Raw genomic sequence first — 21,017 nt, 5'->3', positions numbered from 1 at the left:
ATGCTCTCTTGCCTGCCACCAGGTAAGACGTAGCTTTGCTCCTTCTTTGCTTTCTGCCATGATTGTGAGGCCTCCCCAGCCATGTGGATCTGTGAGTCCATTAAACCTCTTTCCTTTATAAATTACTCAGTCTTGGGTATGTCTTTATTAGCAGCATGAGAACAGACTAATACAGTAAGTCTTCATTGAATCATTTGGGCAGGTTTGTGAAAGCAATCCAGAACCCCAGAGACTAATTCTCCTTTATGATCAACAACTCCCTTGTCACTGATTCTTCTAACTGGCGTTGAAACTTGCTCAAAGCACTCCCTGTTTGAAAACTACATACCGTTTAACTATCACCACTTCTCTTTGATTTCCTCCCATATGAGCCCACATGAAAGTTCCCAATGCTTGCCATGTCTTTCTGCTTAATTGCCGTTTATTCTGAGTCACCCAAGTCTGGCTTCTGTCCCCTTCACTCATATAAACTACTGTCATCAAAGTCACCAATGATCTCTGGTGTTACTCTGCACACTTTCTGGTCCAATTTTACATAATCTTTCCTCATATTTTACATTTATTTAATTTTTTTCAGAGACAGGGTCTCACTCCGTCCTCCAGGCTGGAGTGAGTGCTGTGCCACAATCATAGCTCACTGCAGCCTCAAATTCCTAGGCTCAAGCAATCCTCCTGCCTTAGCCTTCCAAATAGCTGGGACTACAGGCATGTGCCACCACACCCAGCTAATTTGTTTTTTTTTTTTTTTTTTTTTTTATTTTGTAGAGACAAGGTCTCACTGTGTTCCCAGACTGGTCTCAAACTCCTGGCCTCAAGTGATCCTCTCACATTGGCCTCCCAAAATGCTGGGATTATAGGTGTGAGCCACCACACCCAGCTATGTTTTACATTATTAACCACACACTTCTTACCAAAACTTTTTCCTTCCCTTAGCTTCTATGATGTTAGTCTTTCCCGTCTTTTTTTTCCCTCCATTATTTTTACCTAACCTTCTTTATCTCTTTTGTAGGCTTCTCTTCCTCAGGCTAATTCTCAAATGTTGATCATCTCTAGGGTTTCAGCCCTGGTCTTCTCTTTCTCTCTCTGTAGTTTTCCTGAGTGATTTTGTTAACTGACAACTCATATTCCTATTTCCAGTTCGAATCTCTTTTCTGGAATCCAAACTGGACTCTGAAAGCCTCCTGGACTTTCCCTATATTAATGTCTCACAGGCATTTCAAACTCACCCAAACCTAAATTATTTCCTAGCTCAGAAAAGGACACAACCAACCACCTAACTACCAAGCAAAAACATTGGAATCATGCTTGACTCCCTGCCCTCTCACCAATATCCAAGAAGGTATCAGGTGCTGTTGGTTTCACCTACTTGATATCTCTGAAGTTTGTCCCATTCTCTCCATCCTCAGAACCACCACTGCAGATCAGTCCTTTGAAATCTTTTGAGCCTGGTTTACTGTTATCATCTCTCAATTGGTCTTCTCCTCATTACCAAAACAAAATACATGGAGAGGTTGGCTATGTAGCAATCTGTAATGGACAAGAGCATGGGCTCTGAACCCAAGCTGGTTGGGTTCATGTTCATCTCCACCACTTAAAGTCAAGGGGACCAGTTGCTGCTCTATACCTCAATTTCTTTATCCAAAAATAAAAGTAATGAATGTATTACCTCATTGTGAGATTTTTAATTTGCGGTAATATATAAACCACTTGATCTAGTGCCTGCCATACTTTAAGCTCTGTGTGAAAGCTAGATGACAACATACTGACATTTTGCAACATTTATCTCAGGTCTATTTTTCTTATGTTTATTTTAAAATTCACTACGTTAAATTCATTTTGTTTTAAAAATGTTACATAACTTATTGAAACAACTAACGTATATTAAACTGGTTCCTTACCCTATACATTACAGGTTTTGGTAAAAGTAGATGAAAGAAATCCAGTAAAAATCAGACTATTTCACAATGCTTAGTTTTTAAAAATTCCTTTTTCAGTGTTGTTTTAAACATGAACTTTACCATTTGCATGAAAAATATGTTGGATTCTCAAAAATCTGACACATTGATTTTAGACTTGGAAATGTGGTTGAAGAGTTTGCCAAGTTTTAATTTTTCGTAATGAAGAGTCCGCATAGTGAAATGTTAAATGTGTACTCGAGTGACTACTAGACTTTAACTGAATTCCCAAATTATGAAAGAGAGAGGGCCAGGCTTGGTGGCTCACCCTGTAATACCAGCACTTTGGGAGGCTGAGCCAGGCAGATCACCTGAGGTGGAGAGTTCCAGACCAGCCTGACCAATGTGGAGAAACCCCATCTCTACTAAAAATACAAAATTAGCCAGGTGTGGTGGCACATGCCTGTAATCCCAGCTACTCAGGAGACTGAGGCAGGAGAATTGCTTAAACCTAGGAGGCGGAGGTTGCGTTGAGCCAAGATCGCACCATTGCACTCCAGCCTGGGCAACAAGAGCAAAACTCCTTCTCAAAGAGAGAAAGAGAGAGAGAGAGAGAGAGAGAGAGAGAGAGAGAGAGAGAAGGTCCAGGTGTGGTGGCTCACACCTGTAATCCCAACACATTGGGAGGCCGAGGCAGATGAATCACCTGAGGTCAGGAGCTCGAGACCAGCCTGGCCAACATGTTGAAACACTATCGCTACTAAAAATACAAAAATTAGCTGGGTGTGGTGGCGCATGCCTGTATTCTCAGCTATTCAGGAGAATGAAGCAGGAGAATTGCTTTAATCCGGGAGACGGAGGTTGCAGTAAGCCAAGATCACGCCACTGCACTCCAGCCTGGGCGACAGAGAGAGACTCCACCTAGAAAAAAAAAAAGAGAGAGAGAGAGAAAGAGAAGGAAGGAGAAGGAAGATAAAGCAGGGGAAGAAGGAAGCAGAAGCAGAGAGGGACACAGGGAGTGAGAGAGAGAGAGACAGAAAGGGACAGAGAGAGAGAAAGAAAATACACCAAAGCTTACATTTTTCTTATTTTCTTCAGGGTGTTGGTGTCACCCTGATAAATGAGAGGCAAGCCAGGAATGCTTCTCCTTGGCTGCCGCAGAGTGCTGTCTCACTTGCTTTGAAGTGGGCTCTCCCTCTCCTTTAGAGACAGTACATCTGCTGGCACCTCCAATTCTTTTGACAGTAATTGACTGAGCCTTACTGCCCTCTTGCACCTGTGATTTAACTTTAAAATGTCTGAATAAAATCAGATATGCCCAGAAAATCTTTGAATATTCAATTGTCATTTCTTTTAGCAAAATAGTAAATACTGCTGGATTTGTAAATTTAGCTATGAATTGACTTGATTCAGCATTCTCAAAGTACACTGACCTGCTATGAGCATTGCTTTATCCTTTATTCAGCAACTTGTTTTGAGCACCTGTTATAGGCCAGATGCTGTGCTATCTAGTGGAGATCTAAACATGAACAAAAGAGACTGCATCACTGGTCTACAGAGTTTACAGTATAGTAAAGTAATAAACCTAAGGTCTGCACTAATAACAAACATGAGGAAAAGACAAAAATTGAACATATGTTCATGAGACTTAGCTTAAAATGGGAATCCATATATTCTCACAGGTGTAGTTCAATTAATTTCAGAGTAAGTATTTGCATATATCTTGGATAGGAATACTTGGTCTTAATGCTTGTGGCTAAAATTTAATAGCTTACTGACCGCAAGCAAGTTTCTTAAGTTTGCCTCGTCTAACATTCCTCACCTACAAAATTAGAAAAATAATGCTTTTGCTATCTCCCTCAAACCTCAAAGGCATGTAATAAGAACACTTCAGACATATAAAATGTATAATTAAAATTAAAATTACTTCCTATACACCCTCCTTTTAATTTAAGTTCCAGGATACAAATGCAGGATGTGCCAGTTTGTTACATAGGTAAATGTGTGCCATGTTGGTTTGCTGCACCTATCAACCCATCACCTAGGTATTGAGCCCTGCATGCATTAGCTGTTTATCCTGATGCTCCTCTTCTCCCCCAACCCCTGAAAGGCCCCAGTGTGTGTTGTTCCCCTCCCTGTATCCATGTGTTCTCATTGTTCAACTCCCACTTATAAGTGAGAACATACGGTGTTTGGTTTTCTTCCTGCGTTCGTTTGCTGAGGATAAGGCCTTCCAGCTCCATCCATGTCCCTGCAAAGGACCTGATCTTGTTCCTTTTTATGACTGCATAGTATTCCATGGTGTGTATGTACCACAATTTCTTTATCCAGTTTATCATTGGTGGGCATTTGGGTTGATTCCATGTCTTTGCTATTGTGATAATGCTGCAGTGAACATACACGTGCATTTATCTTTGTAATAGAATGATTTATATTCCTTTGGGCATATGCCCAGTAATGGGACTGCTGGGTCAAATGGTATTTCTGGTTCTAGGTCTTTGAGGAATCACAACATTGTCATCCACAATGGTTGAACTAATTTACATTCCCACCAACAGTGTAAAAGCATTCCTATTTCTTCACAGCCTTGTTAGCATCTGTCGTTTCTTGACTTTCTAATAATCACCATTCTGACTGACGTGAGATGGTATCTCAATGTGGTTTTGATTTGCATTTCTCTAATGATCAGTGATATTGAGCTTTTTTTCATATGTTTGTTGGCAGCATAAATATCTTCTTTTGAAAAGTGTCTGTTCATGTCCTTTGCCCACTTTTTAATGTTTTTTTTTTCTTGTAAATCTAAGTTCCTTGTAGATTCTGGATATTAGACCTTTGTCAGATGGATAGATTGCAAAAACGTTCTCCCATTCTGTACGTTGTCTATTCACTCTGACAATAGTTTCTTTTGCCGTACAGAAGCTCTTTAGTTTAATTAGATCCCATTTGTCAATTTTTGCTTTTGTTGCAATTGCTTTTGATGTTTTTGTCATAAAATCTTTGCCCATGCCTATGTCTTGAATGGTGTTGCCTAGATTATACACCTACTTTATTGTTCTTTACTAACATCCTAAAAACACCACATTCAATCATGGCTTTGAAACCTGGCTCACTCACCCCGCCTCACATCCGCCCTTCAGCCAGAATTCCAGTGCTCAGCAACACAGACTCCCAGTGCTTTAACTTCTACTGTGGCTTTCATCCTCTCTCTCCTTTCCTCACTTCCAGGTTCCCACTCTTTTCTTTGTCTTCATCTAGAATTTGTCAACCTTAGAAATCTTTTAGCTCCAACGTTCCACCTCTGGACATAACCTCCTAGCCTACAGCAATAGCCCCCCACACTAACATCTTGCTTATTCTGCAACATGACTCAGATCTCTGGCCCATGGTCCTTCTATTTAGCCATCTATTAGCCCTTGTCTTGACCCTTCAGATAAGAGGAACATCTTGGGAATGACAGGTGTGGTCATTTCATTCCTTCAGCTTGTCTGGAATGGTTCTCTTCCCTTCCAGTTGGGTCAGCTCAACAACCGTGGACAAAACCCACAATTTAAATGACCACCACATCAGGAATTGCCTTTCACACACTTGTGCCCAAGGTGATTTTAGAAAGGTGGCATTTTTTTCTTCAACAGATGGGGGAAGTATAGCAAAACCAGCTCTTTCCTTTGATGTTGGGGATCAGGGAAAAGATATCACAGGAGCCACAGAGTCAGCCTTGTTTCTTACAAGCTCAAGGTTGTCTGCCAGCACAAGCCGACTTCAGTTCTCTTTTGAAAACCTCCTCATCGTTTGTGAATATCAGCTGTGACTTCTTTGTCTGATTTCATGTTCTTTAGATGTAGAACCACCTGTCATAGACTGGTGCAGATCTCCACCTCCCATCCAGGTCTCAGAGAAGGTGCATGCCGCAAGCTGGGATGAGCCTCAGTTCTCAGACAACTCAGGTGAGGTGACAAGGACTTTGTCGTCAGCATAGTAGCACTGAATTCTTTTTTATTTTAAAAAGCTTTTTAATGGGATAAAAGAGAAAAAGCAAATAACAACTGTCTAGGGAGAATGAATAATTATATAAGTTAACATGTTTTAATGCCAGAATAAGTATAATTTAACATTATCAATCTTACCTATCCATGAGAGTTTTCCTAATTCAGTATTTCATGGACATTTGTTGAACCTGCACTAGGTGTTGTACCTAGCAGTGTTCTAATGAATTTCTTTAGTCTCCAAGCTTATGTTGTTCTAGAGGCATAAACCATGCATTTTATCGGCATCTCTACTGCAGATCTATATATTCAGACTCACTTCTTAAATACTTGACAAATAAAATTATAAAAGGTCATAAGAAAGTAGAAAAAAACTAAGCAAATACAACTGAAGTTTATTTTAAGGGTTTCAGTAAAACCCAGAAACAACAAAAAATGCAAATGAAGTAATTTCTTAATTAGAGTCCCAATGTCGTAGCAGATTTACCTATTGCCTAGTTGCTTTGTAGGACATCTCAAAGGACTTTGAGAAAATCAGTTGTTTATCAAAGAAAGGCTTAATTTAATGGGGGTCGAATCTACTATTTCTATGTTACTGCATAAAATTAAATCTTTTATTTTCTACAAGTGGGCAAAGCAACACTTCAGATGCCCAACTGATTTGCATAAGTAGGACATGAAACTTCAAATCAAATAAGAGACTAATAAAGTGACTACAGGCTGGGCACGGTGACTCACACCTGAAATCCCAGCACTTTGGGAGGCCAAGGTGGGCAGATAACCTGAGGTCAGGAGTTCAAGACCAGCCTGGCCAACATGGTGAAACCCTGTCTCTACTAAAAATATAAAAATTAGCTGGGCGTGGTGGCAAGTGCCTGTAATCCCAGCTACTCGGGAGACTGAGGCAGGAGAATCACTTGAGCCCGGGAGGTGGAGGTTGCAATGAGCCGAGATCATGCCATTGCACTCCAGCCTGGGCAACAGAGTAAGACTGTTTCAAAAAAAAAATAAAGTAAAATAATGTGAATACAACCCAAAAATTGGCTGCCTTCTTTCCTTTCCAGGGGCTGAATTGGTCATTACCAGAAGTCATACACAAGGAGACCTTTTCCCTCAAGGGGAGACTATAGTACAGTATACAGCCACTGACCCCTCGGGCAATAACAGAACATGTGATATCCATATTGTCATAAAAGGTATTGTCTTCATAAGCCCCCAGAATTCTAGTTGCCATTTGATACATGTCATTGCTATAGTGCTCTGTTTTATGAAAGAAAATAGGCTATGAGCATTAGATTTTTTACAGTTAGAAGACTGACAGGTTTTATTTAGGTTTTCCATTGTCATTCCTTGACCTTGTGATAGATAAAAAAGTTTTCTCCCAGAATAGTCTTTAGTTAACATTTCGTTAACATTTTCTCTAAGGTTACAATGTATTATTGACATAATTCTATTTTAAATGTTTGAGAAGACAGATTCTGAAAATATATTAGCTGCACAATGTTATTCAGTTTTTGTTTTTATTAAAGGAATGTCAAAAATAAGGGCAGGGCATGGTGACTCACGCCTGTAATCCCAGTGTTTTGGGAGGCTGAGCAGGTGGATCACTTGAGATCAGGAGTTTGAGACCAGCCTGGCCAATGTAGTGAAACCCTGTCTCTACTAAAAATAAAAAAATTAGCCAGGCATGGTGGCATGTGACTGTGGTCCCAGCTACTCAGGAGGTCAAGGCACAAGAATTGCTTGAACCTGGGAGGTGGAGGCTGCAGTGAGTCGAGATAGCACCACTGCACTCGAGCCTGGGCGACAGAGCAAGACTCTGTCTCAAAGTAATAATAATAATAATAATAATAATAATAATAAACTACTCCAAGTCAGAAGTACTTTAACTTTTTTATAAAAATATGCACAACCTCTAATTACACGTAGGTACAGCTTTTCAATGTATGTCAATCTAGGAACCAAAAAGCAGGTGTTGTCCTTCTCCTGCACTAAAGACATATGGTAAAAGCTTTTCTAGAAATAGTGATAGACAGGAGGAGTCGTTTTCAAAATTCCGCTTAAGCTCCTGGAATTTAATTTATGCTTCTTGTACCACTATATATGAATAGTACAATTTTTTTTACACAGGTTCTCCCTGTGAAATTCCATTCATACCTGTAAATGGGGATTTTATATGCACTCCAGATAATACTGGAGTCAACTGTACATTAACTTGCTTGGAGGGCTATGATTTCACAGAAGGGTCTACTGACAAGTATTATTGTGCTTATGAAGATGGCGTCTGGAAACCAACATATACCACTGAATGGCCAGACTGTGCCAGTAAGTTTTAATTTTATTCTAGACTTCTTTAATGTATATGAATGTGTGTACATTTCTAAGTGTTAAAGAGAAAAATTGCCTTACAATAGGAATTAGTGGAAAATGGTGCCATGAATTTGAAATGTTTGTGAATAAGAGAAGTACTCTTTCCTGGATTTAAAATATTAGCCACTAAAGTCTTATTATAGATTGTATTGCTGTAGGACAAGATTCAGTTTAAGGCAGAACCATCTGAGCCCTCTCATTATTTATCAGAAATATCTGGAGACTTGATAATGTGTAATTCTGAACCTGTAAATATGAATTTCAAGTCTCATAGTGGCCAGGCATGGTGACGTATACCCGTAATCCCAGCACTTCGGAAGGCTGAGGCGGGTGGATCACTTGAGCCCAAGAGTTCGAGACCAGCCTACCATCTCTACAAAAATATTTTTTAAAAAAAATTAGTTGGGCCTGCTGGTGTGCTCCTGTGGTCCCAGCTATTCAGGAGGCTAAGTTGGGAAAATCACTTGACCCCTGGAGTTCCAGACTGCAGGGAACTTTGATCACGTCACTGTACTTCAGCTTGGGTGACAGAATGAGACCCTGTTGCACAAAAAAATAGAGAAAAAACTCTCATAGTCTGCAGAAGAGCTACTTTAAAATAAAATCTAACATACATGATGGAATAAAATACATCAATCATAGTCTCTTCATATTTGATTTAGATTTTAAACTATTCTATAATCTTAAATATACATTGTTATAAAAATAACCTAATGTATTCATTTAGTGTAAATAAATATTCTCTGAAGTGAATCTTTGATCCACTACCATAGATGGAATTTAAATACCAGTGTCTTGGAAAAAAATATGAAACCCACTTAACAGAGCTATTTCCCCCCCAAACTGCAGTAGTAAATAGAAACAATACCATTCACCTCTTTCACAGATTGAGACAGTGGGATGCTAGTAGGAGACTGTCCCTGAATTCTTCAGGGGCATTTTGCAAAGTCTACCATGCAAGCTTTTGATCCAGGGAGAAATTTGTCTTTATGACAATTACACTTTCAAGGAATATGATTGCACAAAAATAATATTTAGAAATGTTTCAATGCCTATTTTTTAAAATTATTATATGTATGCTATATAAGATATAACAACTTTGAGCCAGCCAGGATTTTTCAAAAATCCCCAGGAATATAATGAAAACAATTTTTATATATCTTCTTCCCTTAAATACTCACTTTTTTGTATGAATGGAAGATAAAGAATCATATATCAAAAGCAAACTCTTCACTGGATAACTGAGTCCAGTGCTGCTTGGTGGATGGTTTATTATGATCAGTTAATGCCTAGAAACTCTCCTTAACTGTCATCTCTTGTTTTTATAACAATCCCACAAATTACGTTAGAATTAAAACATTAAGTTTCAATTATTTCATAGAAAGTCAAATCTTTGTTTTAAAAACACTAACCAACTGAAGCTGTTTTGTCCAACATTTTCTAGAAAAACGTTTTGCAAACCACGGGTTCAAGTCCTTTGAGATGTTCTACAAAGCAGCTCGTTGTGATGACACAGATCTGATGAAGAAGTTTTCTGAAGCATTTGAGACGACCCTGGGAAAAATGGTACATCAATAGTGGTCATTTATTGTGTGTCCTTTTGTAAGGCTTTCATAGCCTTTCTGAGTCATTTACAACTGCAATTTCTCATCCTATTTCCCTCTTCTTTGTGATTCAGACATGTACCTAATATTTAAAATTATTCATAGATTTTGAACTTCTAGAATGACTTAGAAGTAAATATGCATTAAAACATTTTTGAATCTTTAAAAACATCCTTAGGAAGTCAGAGAAGCTTAAGGTCTGGATGGTTGGAGAATGACTTTATTATTTAAAGTTTGACCAAAAATGCCTAACATTGTAGGTGGTATTTTGTTTACGATAAGAAGATAATTGGACACTTAAAAGATAATTGTACATTTAAAAGATTTAAAAGATGCATTTTTGTTTAGAAAGGACTCTTACAACAATGATAAAAAAAAAACCAGACCAGGTGCGGTGGCTCACGCCTGTAATCCCAGCACTTTGGGAGACCAAGGAGAGTGGATCACAAGGTCAGGAGTTCAAGACCAGCCTGGCCAACATGGTGAAACCCCGTCTCTACTAAAAATACAAAAAAACTAGCCAGGCATGGTGATGTGTGCCTGTAATCCCAGCTACTCAGGAGGCTGAGGCAGGAGAATCACTTGAACCTGGGAGGTGGAGGTTGCAGTGAGCTAGATCGCACCATGCACTCCAGCCTGGGCAACAGAGCAAGACTCCGTCTAAAAAAAAAGAAGAAGAAAGAAAAGAAAACAAAGCAATATATGTAACTGTATTGAACATCTTCAAGGCAGGAACCATGCTAGATACATATTTGTATGCCCTGCAGACTGGGTAGCACTTTATTTATTTGCTAACATTTTATTGTGTTGCTTACTGTATGCCAAGCACATTACAAGTACACCTAACATATTAACGAATGTCCATTCAAAAACACTTGTTAAAAACATTATATTTAAATCTATTCAGTAAAACCAAATTCCAAAAAGAGAAATAATGTTGTCACTGTTGCTAGCAAACCAAGAAAATATTACAACCATTAGGCCTCTGTTACTATAGACCTATACTTGAAAGGCAACAATACACTCACACTAATTATACTCCACTCCAAAGTGGTGAAGAAATCTTTAAAATATTAAATATTTTTGTGTGTGTTAGACTCAGTGTCTATCAGACACTAAATTGTAGCAGGTTAAAGATGCTATAAGGGATTAGAATGTGCTATTAAATGCTTATTTATTCATTTAATAAATATTTAGTAAGTATGTCCTATTCTAGACACCAGGGATTTAGATCTGAATAAACAGGCAAAACTCCCTGTGCTTATAGAATTTACATGTTAATGAATAGACCAATAATAAACAAATTACAAGGAAAATATGTAGCATGTCAGATGGCGTATGCTATGGAATAAAATAAAGCAGAAGATGGGAAAGCCTCACTAGGTTCCTGTCTGAGAAGAGACCTGAAAGAGTGAGGCAGTGAGCCACGAGCATATCTAGGGGAAGAGTGTTCCAGGCAGAGGGAGCAGCAAGTGCAAAGTCCCTGAGGCAGGAGTGTGTTTCAGAGTTTGAACCACCGTAAAGATGTCAGAGTGGCAAAGGTAGAGAAGATGACAGGCTGAGTGATAGATGGTCAAAAAGATCACATGGGGAAGAGGAGATGGGGGTAAGAAGAGAAATCAGACTGTGGACAGCCTTGAAAGTCACTGTAAATCTTTGCCTTTTACTTTAATTAAATGGAAAGCCATTTGAGGGAACAACTTACTGATGACTTTGGGCTCTAGGAGGAGAGGGTAGGAGAGAGAGTAAGAAGACCACATAGGAAATGAAAGCAAGAGATAATGGTGGCTTGGGTGGCACTGGAGGTGGTGAGAAGTGAATGGATTTTTTTATATCTTCTGAAAGTAGATTCAGTAGGACTTGCTGATACATTGGAAGTAGATTGTGGGATAAAGAGAAGAGTCAAGGAGGCAGAGCATACAAGGGCATAGGTCCAGGTACTGGGTACTCATGGGGATGGAAGTGTGTGAATGGAGGCTCTTTTCTGAGTTCAATTTTGATCGGTGTAAAAAAAAGGATCATCTGAGAGTAAGAACGGGGAGGAGTTGTTGGAGGCTTAAGAAGAGAGAAGGTGGTGTAAAATAATTTTCTAAGAAAGGATGAATAAGTATGCTAAAGAAATGTAGTAAGATTGGCAGCCTGCAGGGTTACATTTTTTCTCAAGCCTTAGTTGACTGTGTAGTACAGGTGTGGGGAAGCAGAACGATTAATTTAACCAAGGGTAAGTGTTGTCCAGGCAAACAAATTGAGGAAGAGTCATGCAAGGGAGGAGACATTCCATGGTGATGGATCATGGAATCTTAGATAGGTAAACAAGGACATGAAGACATGAGTGGCTAAGGGAGAGGCACTAGGGTCGATGGATTATACATTCTGATGAAGTCAAGGAACTGTTGGATTCCTGAGAAGAGAAGAAGGTGCAGTTTCTGACAATGACAAGGTCTGAGGGTATGACTATGGGAGTGAATGACAGAGTAAGGCTGGAATACAAGAGAGAAGAGGGAAAGGAACTGAGAATCCAAGGAGATGGAAGAATTTGCTAGGTGGCTATAGAAATTACCAAGAACTATAACAGGGACAGTTACCAAATGTTCTTGGAATGAGGGAGTGACGCAGAGGGGAAATGCTGCAGGTGACTGTCACCAGAAGGGTCAATGAGTGGTAGAGTTGACAGCATGAGCTTCAGAACTGTGAGCCTTTAAGGGGATGTGAGGGAGTGTGATCTGGAAGCAGCAATAAAGAGTGAGAAGGACCTTCCTCCACCTTCAGGCCTGTCCCCAGTTCCAGGATTCTGGAATTTCTAGTATTTCTAGAATATTTTCTGGGAAATGTTCCAGAAAATTGGAAAGGTTTTAGGGCAAAGGTGAAGAGAACATAAAGAGAGGAGGTAGAAAATAACAGATTTGCTGATTACTGACTGAGCTTCAGAGGGCATAGAGGAAGGCTTGGGGGATTGGGAAAGAGGAGTGGGAGATGGGGTCAGAGAAAGGGTTCCAAAGAGCCATACAGCCAAAGTTTAGAGACAGGAGATATCCCAGGAGTGCTGGGCTTCTCATGGTGAGTGACATAAACAGAGATAAAAGGTGTGAAACTAATCCTGGTGACCAACAGATAGTTAGAGGCTGCCGGGGAGGAGGGTCAGAATCCCTTTGAGGAATGTGCAGAGCTCTGGGGCCCTCCCTTCCCTCCTGCTGATGGAGATGTGAAGGCCAGGGGAGCAAACTGTTTATCCAAGGCATGCAGAAAAGTGATTTACACTTTATCCTCTTCATTTTTTACTTGCAGGTCCCATCATTTTGTAGTGATGCAGAGGACATTGACTGCAGACTGGAGGAGAACCTGACCAAAAAATATTGCCTAGAATATAATTATGACTATGAAAATGGCTTTGCAATTGGTAATTAAATTCTGTGGCATCGGTAGTTGGCAAGACTAATCTGCAAAATAAGAATAATTCCAGAAAAGTGAGGCAAACTAGAAACGTTAACTTCTATTAATTTATTCATCAAGTATTTTAGGATGGCTAAATAATTTGATAATGTGCTGAATGATCATTAAGGATATATCAAATTTTAGTAACAAATTATTTAAAATTATTTGCCAGGATTCTTAAAAATGACAAAAACTAAGTCACATATGCTGGTAAAATTCAAATGTTGATGTATCCTAAAAAAGAATAGTAATAAAGTCCTAACAGCAACTTTTATATGGCATTCAGTGTAAGTTACAATGAAGTCATTAACATAAAACAGTTACACATGTAAAATATTCAGATTCCTCACCAAAAATATGTTAAGATTCCATTTATTTGAGTCTAATATATCTTTAAGTGGAATTTTGATGTTTTCTCTATATATACTCTGAACATTTTTATTAAGATTATTTTTTGCCAAGCATGGTGGCACACACCTGTAGTCCCAGCTACTTAGAGGGATGAGGTGGGAGGATTCCTTGAGCCTAGGAGTTCAAGGCTGCAGTGAGCCATAATTATGCCACTGCACTCCAGCCTGGGCAACAAAGTGAGACTTGGTATCAAAAAAAAAAAAGATAATAATAATAATGATATTGTTATCAAAGTAGTGTAGTGGTTATACACGTGGATTCTACAACCAACTACTTATGTCTAAATCCTAGCCTCACTACCTACTAGCTGTGTGATCTTGAGCAAGCTATCAACACACTCTGTGCCTCAGTTTCCTCACCTATAAAATGTGTATATAAGAGTACTCACCTCATGTGACCATTTTAAGCATTAAATGAATAAGTACAAGTCATGTACTTAGAAGGTTATGAGATGGTAAGTATTAATTCGCATTATGGCAGACATCTTTTCCGTTTCGAATACTAGTCATGTCTGTAATATTTTTGGTGATTTAGCAGTAAGAGTGATGTTGACTGTTGCTTTTGATTTTTAAATTTTTTTAAATATCATTTGTGCATATGTTTATTATACAATTTTTAAAATGCGTAAAACCAAAAAATGAAATCAAGATAATCCACAACCCCAGAAATAAGCCTGTTAATACATGTATACATTTATAACTATATATGTATGTAGATACACATATATATACACCATACTATATATACTGTATATATACCATACTATCTATGATATGTACATATTACTATATATATAAAACTGTTTATTGTGTGTATGCTGATGCTATTTTGAACACAAATTCTTAGTTAACATTGTATTGAGGACATTTTTATTCACTAAATATCCCACTTCAATACAGTTTGAATAGCCACATATTATCCCATTGATCAGTTTACCATAATTTATAGAAATAGTTCCCTATTGGTAGATTTTCGGTTATTTTCAGTTGTTTACTATTATGTACAGCACTTTAGTGAACATTTTGGAAATTAAGGTTTTAGATAGGAAAAAGTAATGTGGCATTGTCGGTAACATATATAGAATAATCAACCTTCTTCTCTTAAACACGATCCGGGTTTCCCCTCCCATATTGTTGGGGTAGGTTATGGGGGCACAAGGTTACACCTAGAGAGAGTCAGTTGTCATCACAAGTCTATGAGATGAGCGATATTTGTCATCTAATAAGGGTCCAAATGGCAGTTCTTGAGAAAAAAGCATGGGCAGGTGGCACACGTGATCCTAAAAAACAAGCATTGCTCCCCAAATGTATTCCCAGTAGAAAGTCACAAGATCGGTGTAACATTTATAACCATGCCTTGGCAGATCATAATGTATGAAAAATAAACAACCAATAAATATAATAAAATCAATTTGACTTCATAATAATCATGCAATTAAAATTAAAACTAGGCCAGGCAAGGTGGCTCACACCTGTAATCCCAGCACGTTGGGAGGCTGAGGCGGGCAGATCACCTGAGGTCAGGAGTTAGAGACCAACTTGGCCAACATGGTGAAACCCCGTCTCTACTAAAAATACAAAATTAGCTGAGCATGGTGGCACGTGCTTGCAATCGCAGCTACTCGAGAGGCTGAGGCAGGAGAATCACTTGAACCCGGGAGGTGGAAGTTGCCGTGGGCCGAGATCATGCCATTGTACTCTAGCCTGGGCAAAAAGAGCAAAACTCCATCTCAAAAAATAAAATAAAATAAGTAAAGTGAAATGCAATTTTTGACCTGTCAGATTAACAAACAAGAATTATAACACCCACAGTTGGCAAGAGTGTAGGGGAAAAAAATCATATTCATACATTGTATAGAAAGGAGAAATTAAGAGGGCATTTGACAATATGTATCTAAAGGATTTTAAATGCCCATGCACTTAGACCCAGAAATTTCATTTCTAAGAATATTTCTCAAGGTAAAAATCATGCCATTGTGCAAATATGTACCACGTCATAGATTTTGAGATGCATATTTTTCCTTTAGACCTGAAATTGGGATGTATCTTCTAACCAATGGTATCTTAGATTTGATTAAATACTGTGTGTGCAAGGATATTCTAAACATTTGAAATAACCTAAAAGTCTAAAAATAGAAACTGTAGGTTGTGTTGTACCATACAAGAGAGTATTACGCGGCCATTTCACATAGAAATGCCATAAAATTTGAAAAAGATTACTAAATAATACATACATAGTATAATCTTGTTTTGTTAAAAGTGTGTTGTTTGTTTTTATTCCAGGTTTGTGTGTGTGTATATGTATGTATGCACATATGCAAAAATGTATATCTGTGTGTATATTTATACATTCATAGTGGGAAAAAAAGCTTGCCTAAAATGTTCATGGTGATTATTTCTATGTGGTAGAATTATAGTAATTTTTAATACTTTTCTCTTTGCTCATTTTTTTTTATAACAGCTACCTAATGCTTGTGGAGCAAATGTTTAAGTAAAAAGACAATATTAATCCCAGTTAATTTTAATAGCCAAAGCATAAATAAAGCCAAAAAGTTCACAAAACAATTTACTAAGTGGAGAAGCCTATATAAATATAAATTATTGTCTAAAGTACCTAACAAAACATCAGAATGGCCAGAATAATACTAATATAGTTTTATAATAAGTCAAATACTGAGTTTGACAGCTTATATATTTTGTCTCATTTAATCCACAGACAAATCTATCAGGTAAGAATCATCTCAATTTATAAATGAAGAAACTGAGGCTCAGAAAGAAGAAAGTAACTTGACTAAGATTATACAGCAGTCTACATCGAGGAGCCACAATCTGAACCCATGCAGTTAATCACAGTGATATCAAGGGCATCTAGAGAATTCCATGTACTCTTGTTGCCTCCAGTGTGGTTGTATCATAGAATCATTTAACTTATGGGCTGCCTTTGAAAACTACCCTTACCTTTAAAATATGATGAAAGCATCTTGAGTAATCTTCACAAGGGGAGATCTATTTATGTATATTAATAGTTTATAAGGCCAATTTAAAAAGAAAAAAGGATTGGAGAAAGCCTTGCAAAGAAATAGAAATTGATTAGAATTTTGCACCCAGCTCTTATTTACCTCTAAAATTTACCTCTAAAGCTAAAATAATTAACTGTTAACTCAAAGATAGCATGGTATAAACGCCCTGGTAGTTCCATAAAGACTTTTCTTTCTCCTTTTAGTATTATTCGTTGGTAATCTGTATTAAATATGAAGTGACCAAAAATTACAATATATATAACATTGTAGACCAAACCCTGTATGCAGTATATTATGGGCATTGGAGGAAATGGTCAAGTGTAATTTCACTTGTGGCTTAACATTAGCACCTAAACGCTGATGAAAAAGCAACTGTGTGATCATTTCTGTCTCTGCCCCGACTATCCAGGACCAGGTGGCTGGGGTGCAGCTAATAGGCTGGATTACTCTTACGATGACTTCTTGGACACTGTGCAAGAAACAGCCACAAGCATCAGCAATGCCAGGTCATCACGGATTAAAAGAAGTGCCCCATTATCTGACTATAAAATTAAGTTAATTTTTAACATCACAGGTAAGGATAAACTGTCTATTTGAAAAAGTAATATTATGGAAAATTCTTGGTTGGAAACCTGCTTCTCAAATCTTCCATTTGTTATCATTATCAGGAAATGACTCTGGAATTCAGAATTAGGGAAAGCACAGTTAACTAAGTCTTGTCATCTTTTGCTGTCAGTATCATAGATGTCTTTTGTAGGTCTCACGGCGACAAGCACCCTACTTCATTCTCATCTTGGCATGATTAAGGCGTGCTTTTAAAATGCAAGAATTTACAGGAATTTATTATGTTATAATAAAGAACTCCCAAAAAAGGTGATATAGATTTAGCTTCTGAGAGAAGGACTGAAACAAATTGTATAGTTCTTAGTCTTATCCGTGTACTTACTTAGTTGTTCGGTGAATAGTGGTTAAATTTATTTTGAATTAATTTTTCCTGAAAGATTTTTTTTCTATAGACCAGTTATTAGTACTAAAAGATTTTAAATATTTCTATTTGGTAAAAAATCAACTACAAATGACTTTCTGAAACACCATGTGTTTGTGTTATGTTTTATTTTGTTTTGTTTTTATCTCAGCTAGTGTGCCATTACCCGATGAAAGAAATGATACCCTTGAATGGGAAAATCAGCAACGACTCCTTCAGACATTGGAAACTATCACAAATAAACTGAAAAGGACTCTCAATAAAGACCCCATGTATTCCTTTCAGCTTGCATCGGAAATACTTATAGCCGACAGCAATTCATTAGAAACAAAAAAGGCTTCCCCCTTCTGCAGACCAGGCTCAGTGCTGAGAGGGCGTATGTGTGGTAAGACTATTCCCTGTGATCAAAAATATTTGGTGCATATTGGGTCAAATGAGATGGCTGTAGCCACTTTACAACTATAAAGGGATATTGAAATGAAACATATTTTGCTCTTGTTGTGTGGTTGTTATTATTACTATTTTGTTTCAAGAGTCTAAGGAACTACTGTTGGTAAGGACAAGAAATCTAGTTCAGGGAGGGACTCAAATCTGATTTTTATTTAAAGATCTTTAGACCTCACAGCTTTCAGTAACAGCTCCAATAATAATAATGAATACTTTTTGACCACTTCTGTATTCCAGCTGAGCACCTGTCATGTTTAATCCTGTTTAGCACCTCTGCGAGGTACCATTATTATTAAGCACATTTTACAGATGAGAAAACTGAAGCCAGAGAGGCTAAGAATTTGCCCATAAGACTTACCCATTAAGACAGTAAGTGGGGAGGGATAGCATTAAGAGATATACCTAATGTAAATGACAAGTTAATGGGTGCAGCACACCAACATGGCACATGTATACATATGTAACAAACCTGCACGTTGTGCACAGGTACCCTAGAACTTAAAGTATAATAAAAAATATATATATTAAAAAAAGAAAAGAAAAAAAAAAAGACAGTAAGTGGAGGCCAGGCTCGGTAGCTCATGCCTGTAATCCCAGCACTTTGGGAGGCCAAGGCGGGAGGATCACTTGAGCCCAGGAGTTCGAGACCAGCCTGGGCAACATGGCAAAACCCTTTCTCTACAAAAAATACCCCAAAAATTAGCCAAGCATGATGGTGCATGCCTGTAGTCCCAGCTACTCAGGAGTCTGAGATGGGAGGATTACTTGAGCCCTGGAAGTCAAGGCTGCAGTGAGCTATGATTGCACCACTGCACTCCAGCCTGGGCAACAGAGTGAGATACTCTCCAAAAATAAAAATAAAATAAAATAAGATAGAAAGTAGTGTGGCAAAATTCCCATCCAGGCAGCCAACACCAGTCTTAGCTTTTTTTTAAATTGAGGTGAAGTTCACATAACATAAAATTAACCATTTTAAAGTGTATAATTCAATGGCATGAAGTACATTCACAATGGTGTGCAACCATCACCTCTATTCCCAAAACATTTTCATCACCCTCAAAGGAGACTCTATACCCATTAGACAGTCACTTCCTATTCTCCCTCCCCACTCCCAACCCCTTAACTTTTAACCCCTATTCTAGACTGCCATGATCTGGATCAATTCCAGCCTGTTCCCCAAAGAAATCATCATTTATAGATAAGGAAATGTCCTGTAATGGAACTGTGTACTCAGCTGAACCGAATGGCATGAGTCTTATGTTCATCTCTCCATAAACGTGGGTTCTTGTGTCCTTCTTCCCCAGTTCTTATTGCTAGTTGAAGAGCTCAGTTGGGTTTTTTATAGTGTGACAAATTCAGCCCATCCAAAGCACATTAAACCTTGTTCTAAGCCTGCATTTGTTTCCTCCCCACCTTGCGAGTAAAAATCAGGAATCACGTTGACTGGACCGGTGTTTCTCATTTCTCAGTGTGATCTTGCATCACATAAAATGCTTGTAAAATGCATCTTGACTCAGGCCCCATCCTAGGACTAATGCATTTGGAGCTGGGGGTCTTGAAATCTGCGTGTTTAACAAGTACATGGATAATTATTACACACTTTTTAACATCTCAGAATCACCTAGGTACTAATTACTAATCTCAAGTGTCTTCCCCATTAAGGATATTAACTTTGGTAGCAGGCTTTTCAGTTTAATGTTGTATTTTGGTCTCAGAATTTCTGAGCCACCCCAAACCTACCAAATCTCAAGAAAAGGAGGGTGCTAACTGACAAGCAGTCAGTTTCAATGGGGAAGCATTCAGAGAAACAACTAAGAAAATGTTTGTAGTATCTGAAATCCTCAAAGAAACCTAACTAACTGTTTTTTCCTTTTTGTCCATCAGCTTTTTTTTGTCACTGTCTTTCACATGATAATCTGGCTTATCATAGCTTTAACCCACACTTTTAAACCCCCATTATATAAGCCTTAAGCTTGGTCAATAAGAATTTGCTTTATCTTTAAAAAATAAACAAATGTCTTACTGTTGGTTTCTGGGAATATATTTCTGAAAGGTTTACCTTGTGAATAAACCTCTGGCCATAAAGTTTAACCCATAAACAATAGCACCTTCAAGCATGCTTTATTACTTTCATGTCTTAGGAAAAAAAAGAGCCCAGTGTGTTCCGCCGTTGTAGTTTATTCAGTGTTTCCTGTTTGCTTTTTCTGTAGTCAATTGCCCTTTGGGAACCTATTATTCTCTGGAACATTTCACCTGTGAAAGCTGCCGGATTGGATCCTATCAAGATGAAGAAGGGCAACTTGAGTGCAAGCTTTGCCCCTCTGGGATGTATACAGAATATATCCATTCAAGAAACATCTCTGATTGTAAAGGTAGAGGCTTACTGGACATTTCAACTAGAAGCAGCCCAATTTTTGTTTCCCTTTTGGGGGAAAGAAAGATTTATTTTCTTCACCCAACACTAGGCTCTTGTCTGAGGCCCCCATGGCAAAAGATAGATTTGCAAGAGAAAAGCATACACATTTATTCAATATAAGTTTTAGGTGACATGGGAGCCTTCAGAAATGAATCAGGGAAACCTGTATATTTTTATGCTAAATTTGATGAAGAAGAGGATAGTTGTGGAGAAGAATAATCTATTGGGAATAAGCTAGGTGGAGCTTAGCAAGTCTTGTTTGTTCAGATTCTTCAGTGTGTCCCTGTGTCTTCAGGGCTATGAATATTCTTTTCCTTTGAGTGTAGGGTGGGCATTTCTCACATGAGGGTTTTACAGTCTGCTTCAAAGGGGAAGGTCCGAGAATTATTTCTAGGTTTTAAGATCTCCTAAAGGAAAGAAAGGCAGAAGTTCAGAGACACTTTCCTGCTTCTATG

At 38.2% G+C, this 21,017-nt stretch overlaps 1 protein-coding gene across 6 annotated transcripts in view; it reads left to right on the top strand.

The window, feature by feature from the left end:
- The window catches only part of SVEP1 (sushi, von Willebrand factor type A, EGF and pentraxin domain containing 1), a 202,477-nt gene that overhangs the window by 89,974 nt on the left and 91,486 nt on the right, over positions 1 to 21,017 (top strand). For all 6 annotated transcript variants that reach the window (XR_008509939.2, XM_009244733.4, XM_054520420.2 and 3 more), the window contains exons 10-17: positions 5,732 to 5,839; positions 6,943 to 7,074; positions 8,009 to 8,203; positions 9,693 to 9,814; positions 13,138 to 13,249; positions 17,124 to 17,288; positions 17,851 to 18,084; positions 20,357 to 20,518. Coding sequence is in view for 5 of the 6 variants with exons in the window: in XM_009244733.4 (XP_009243008.4) it covers positions 5,732 to 5,839; positions 6,943 to 7,074; positions 8,009 to 8,203; positions 9,693 to 9,814; positions 13,138 to 13,249; positions 17,124 to 17,288; positions 17,851 to 18,084; positions 20,357 to 20,518 (1,230 nt within the window). In the remaining variant the exon portion in view is untranslated. The remainder of the gene's footprint in view (positions 1 to 5,731; positions 5,840 to 6,942; positions 7,075 to 8,008; positions 8,204 to 9,692; positions 9,815 to 13,137; positions 13,250 to 17,123; positions 17,289 to 17,850; positions 18,085 to 20,356; positions 20,519 to 21,017) is intronic.

This window comes from Pongo abelii, chromosome 13 (genome assembly GCF_028885655.2).
Source record: "Pongo abelii isolate AG06213 chromosome 13, NHGRI_mPonAbe1-v2.0_pri, whole genome shotgun sequence".
Lineage (NCBI taxonomy): Eukaryota > Metazoa > Chordata > Mammalia > Primates > Hominidae > Pongo > Pongo abelii.
Note: the sequence above shows the minus strand (reverse complement) of the source record. Positions and strands in the feature narration are given on the sequence as shown.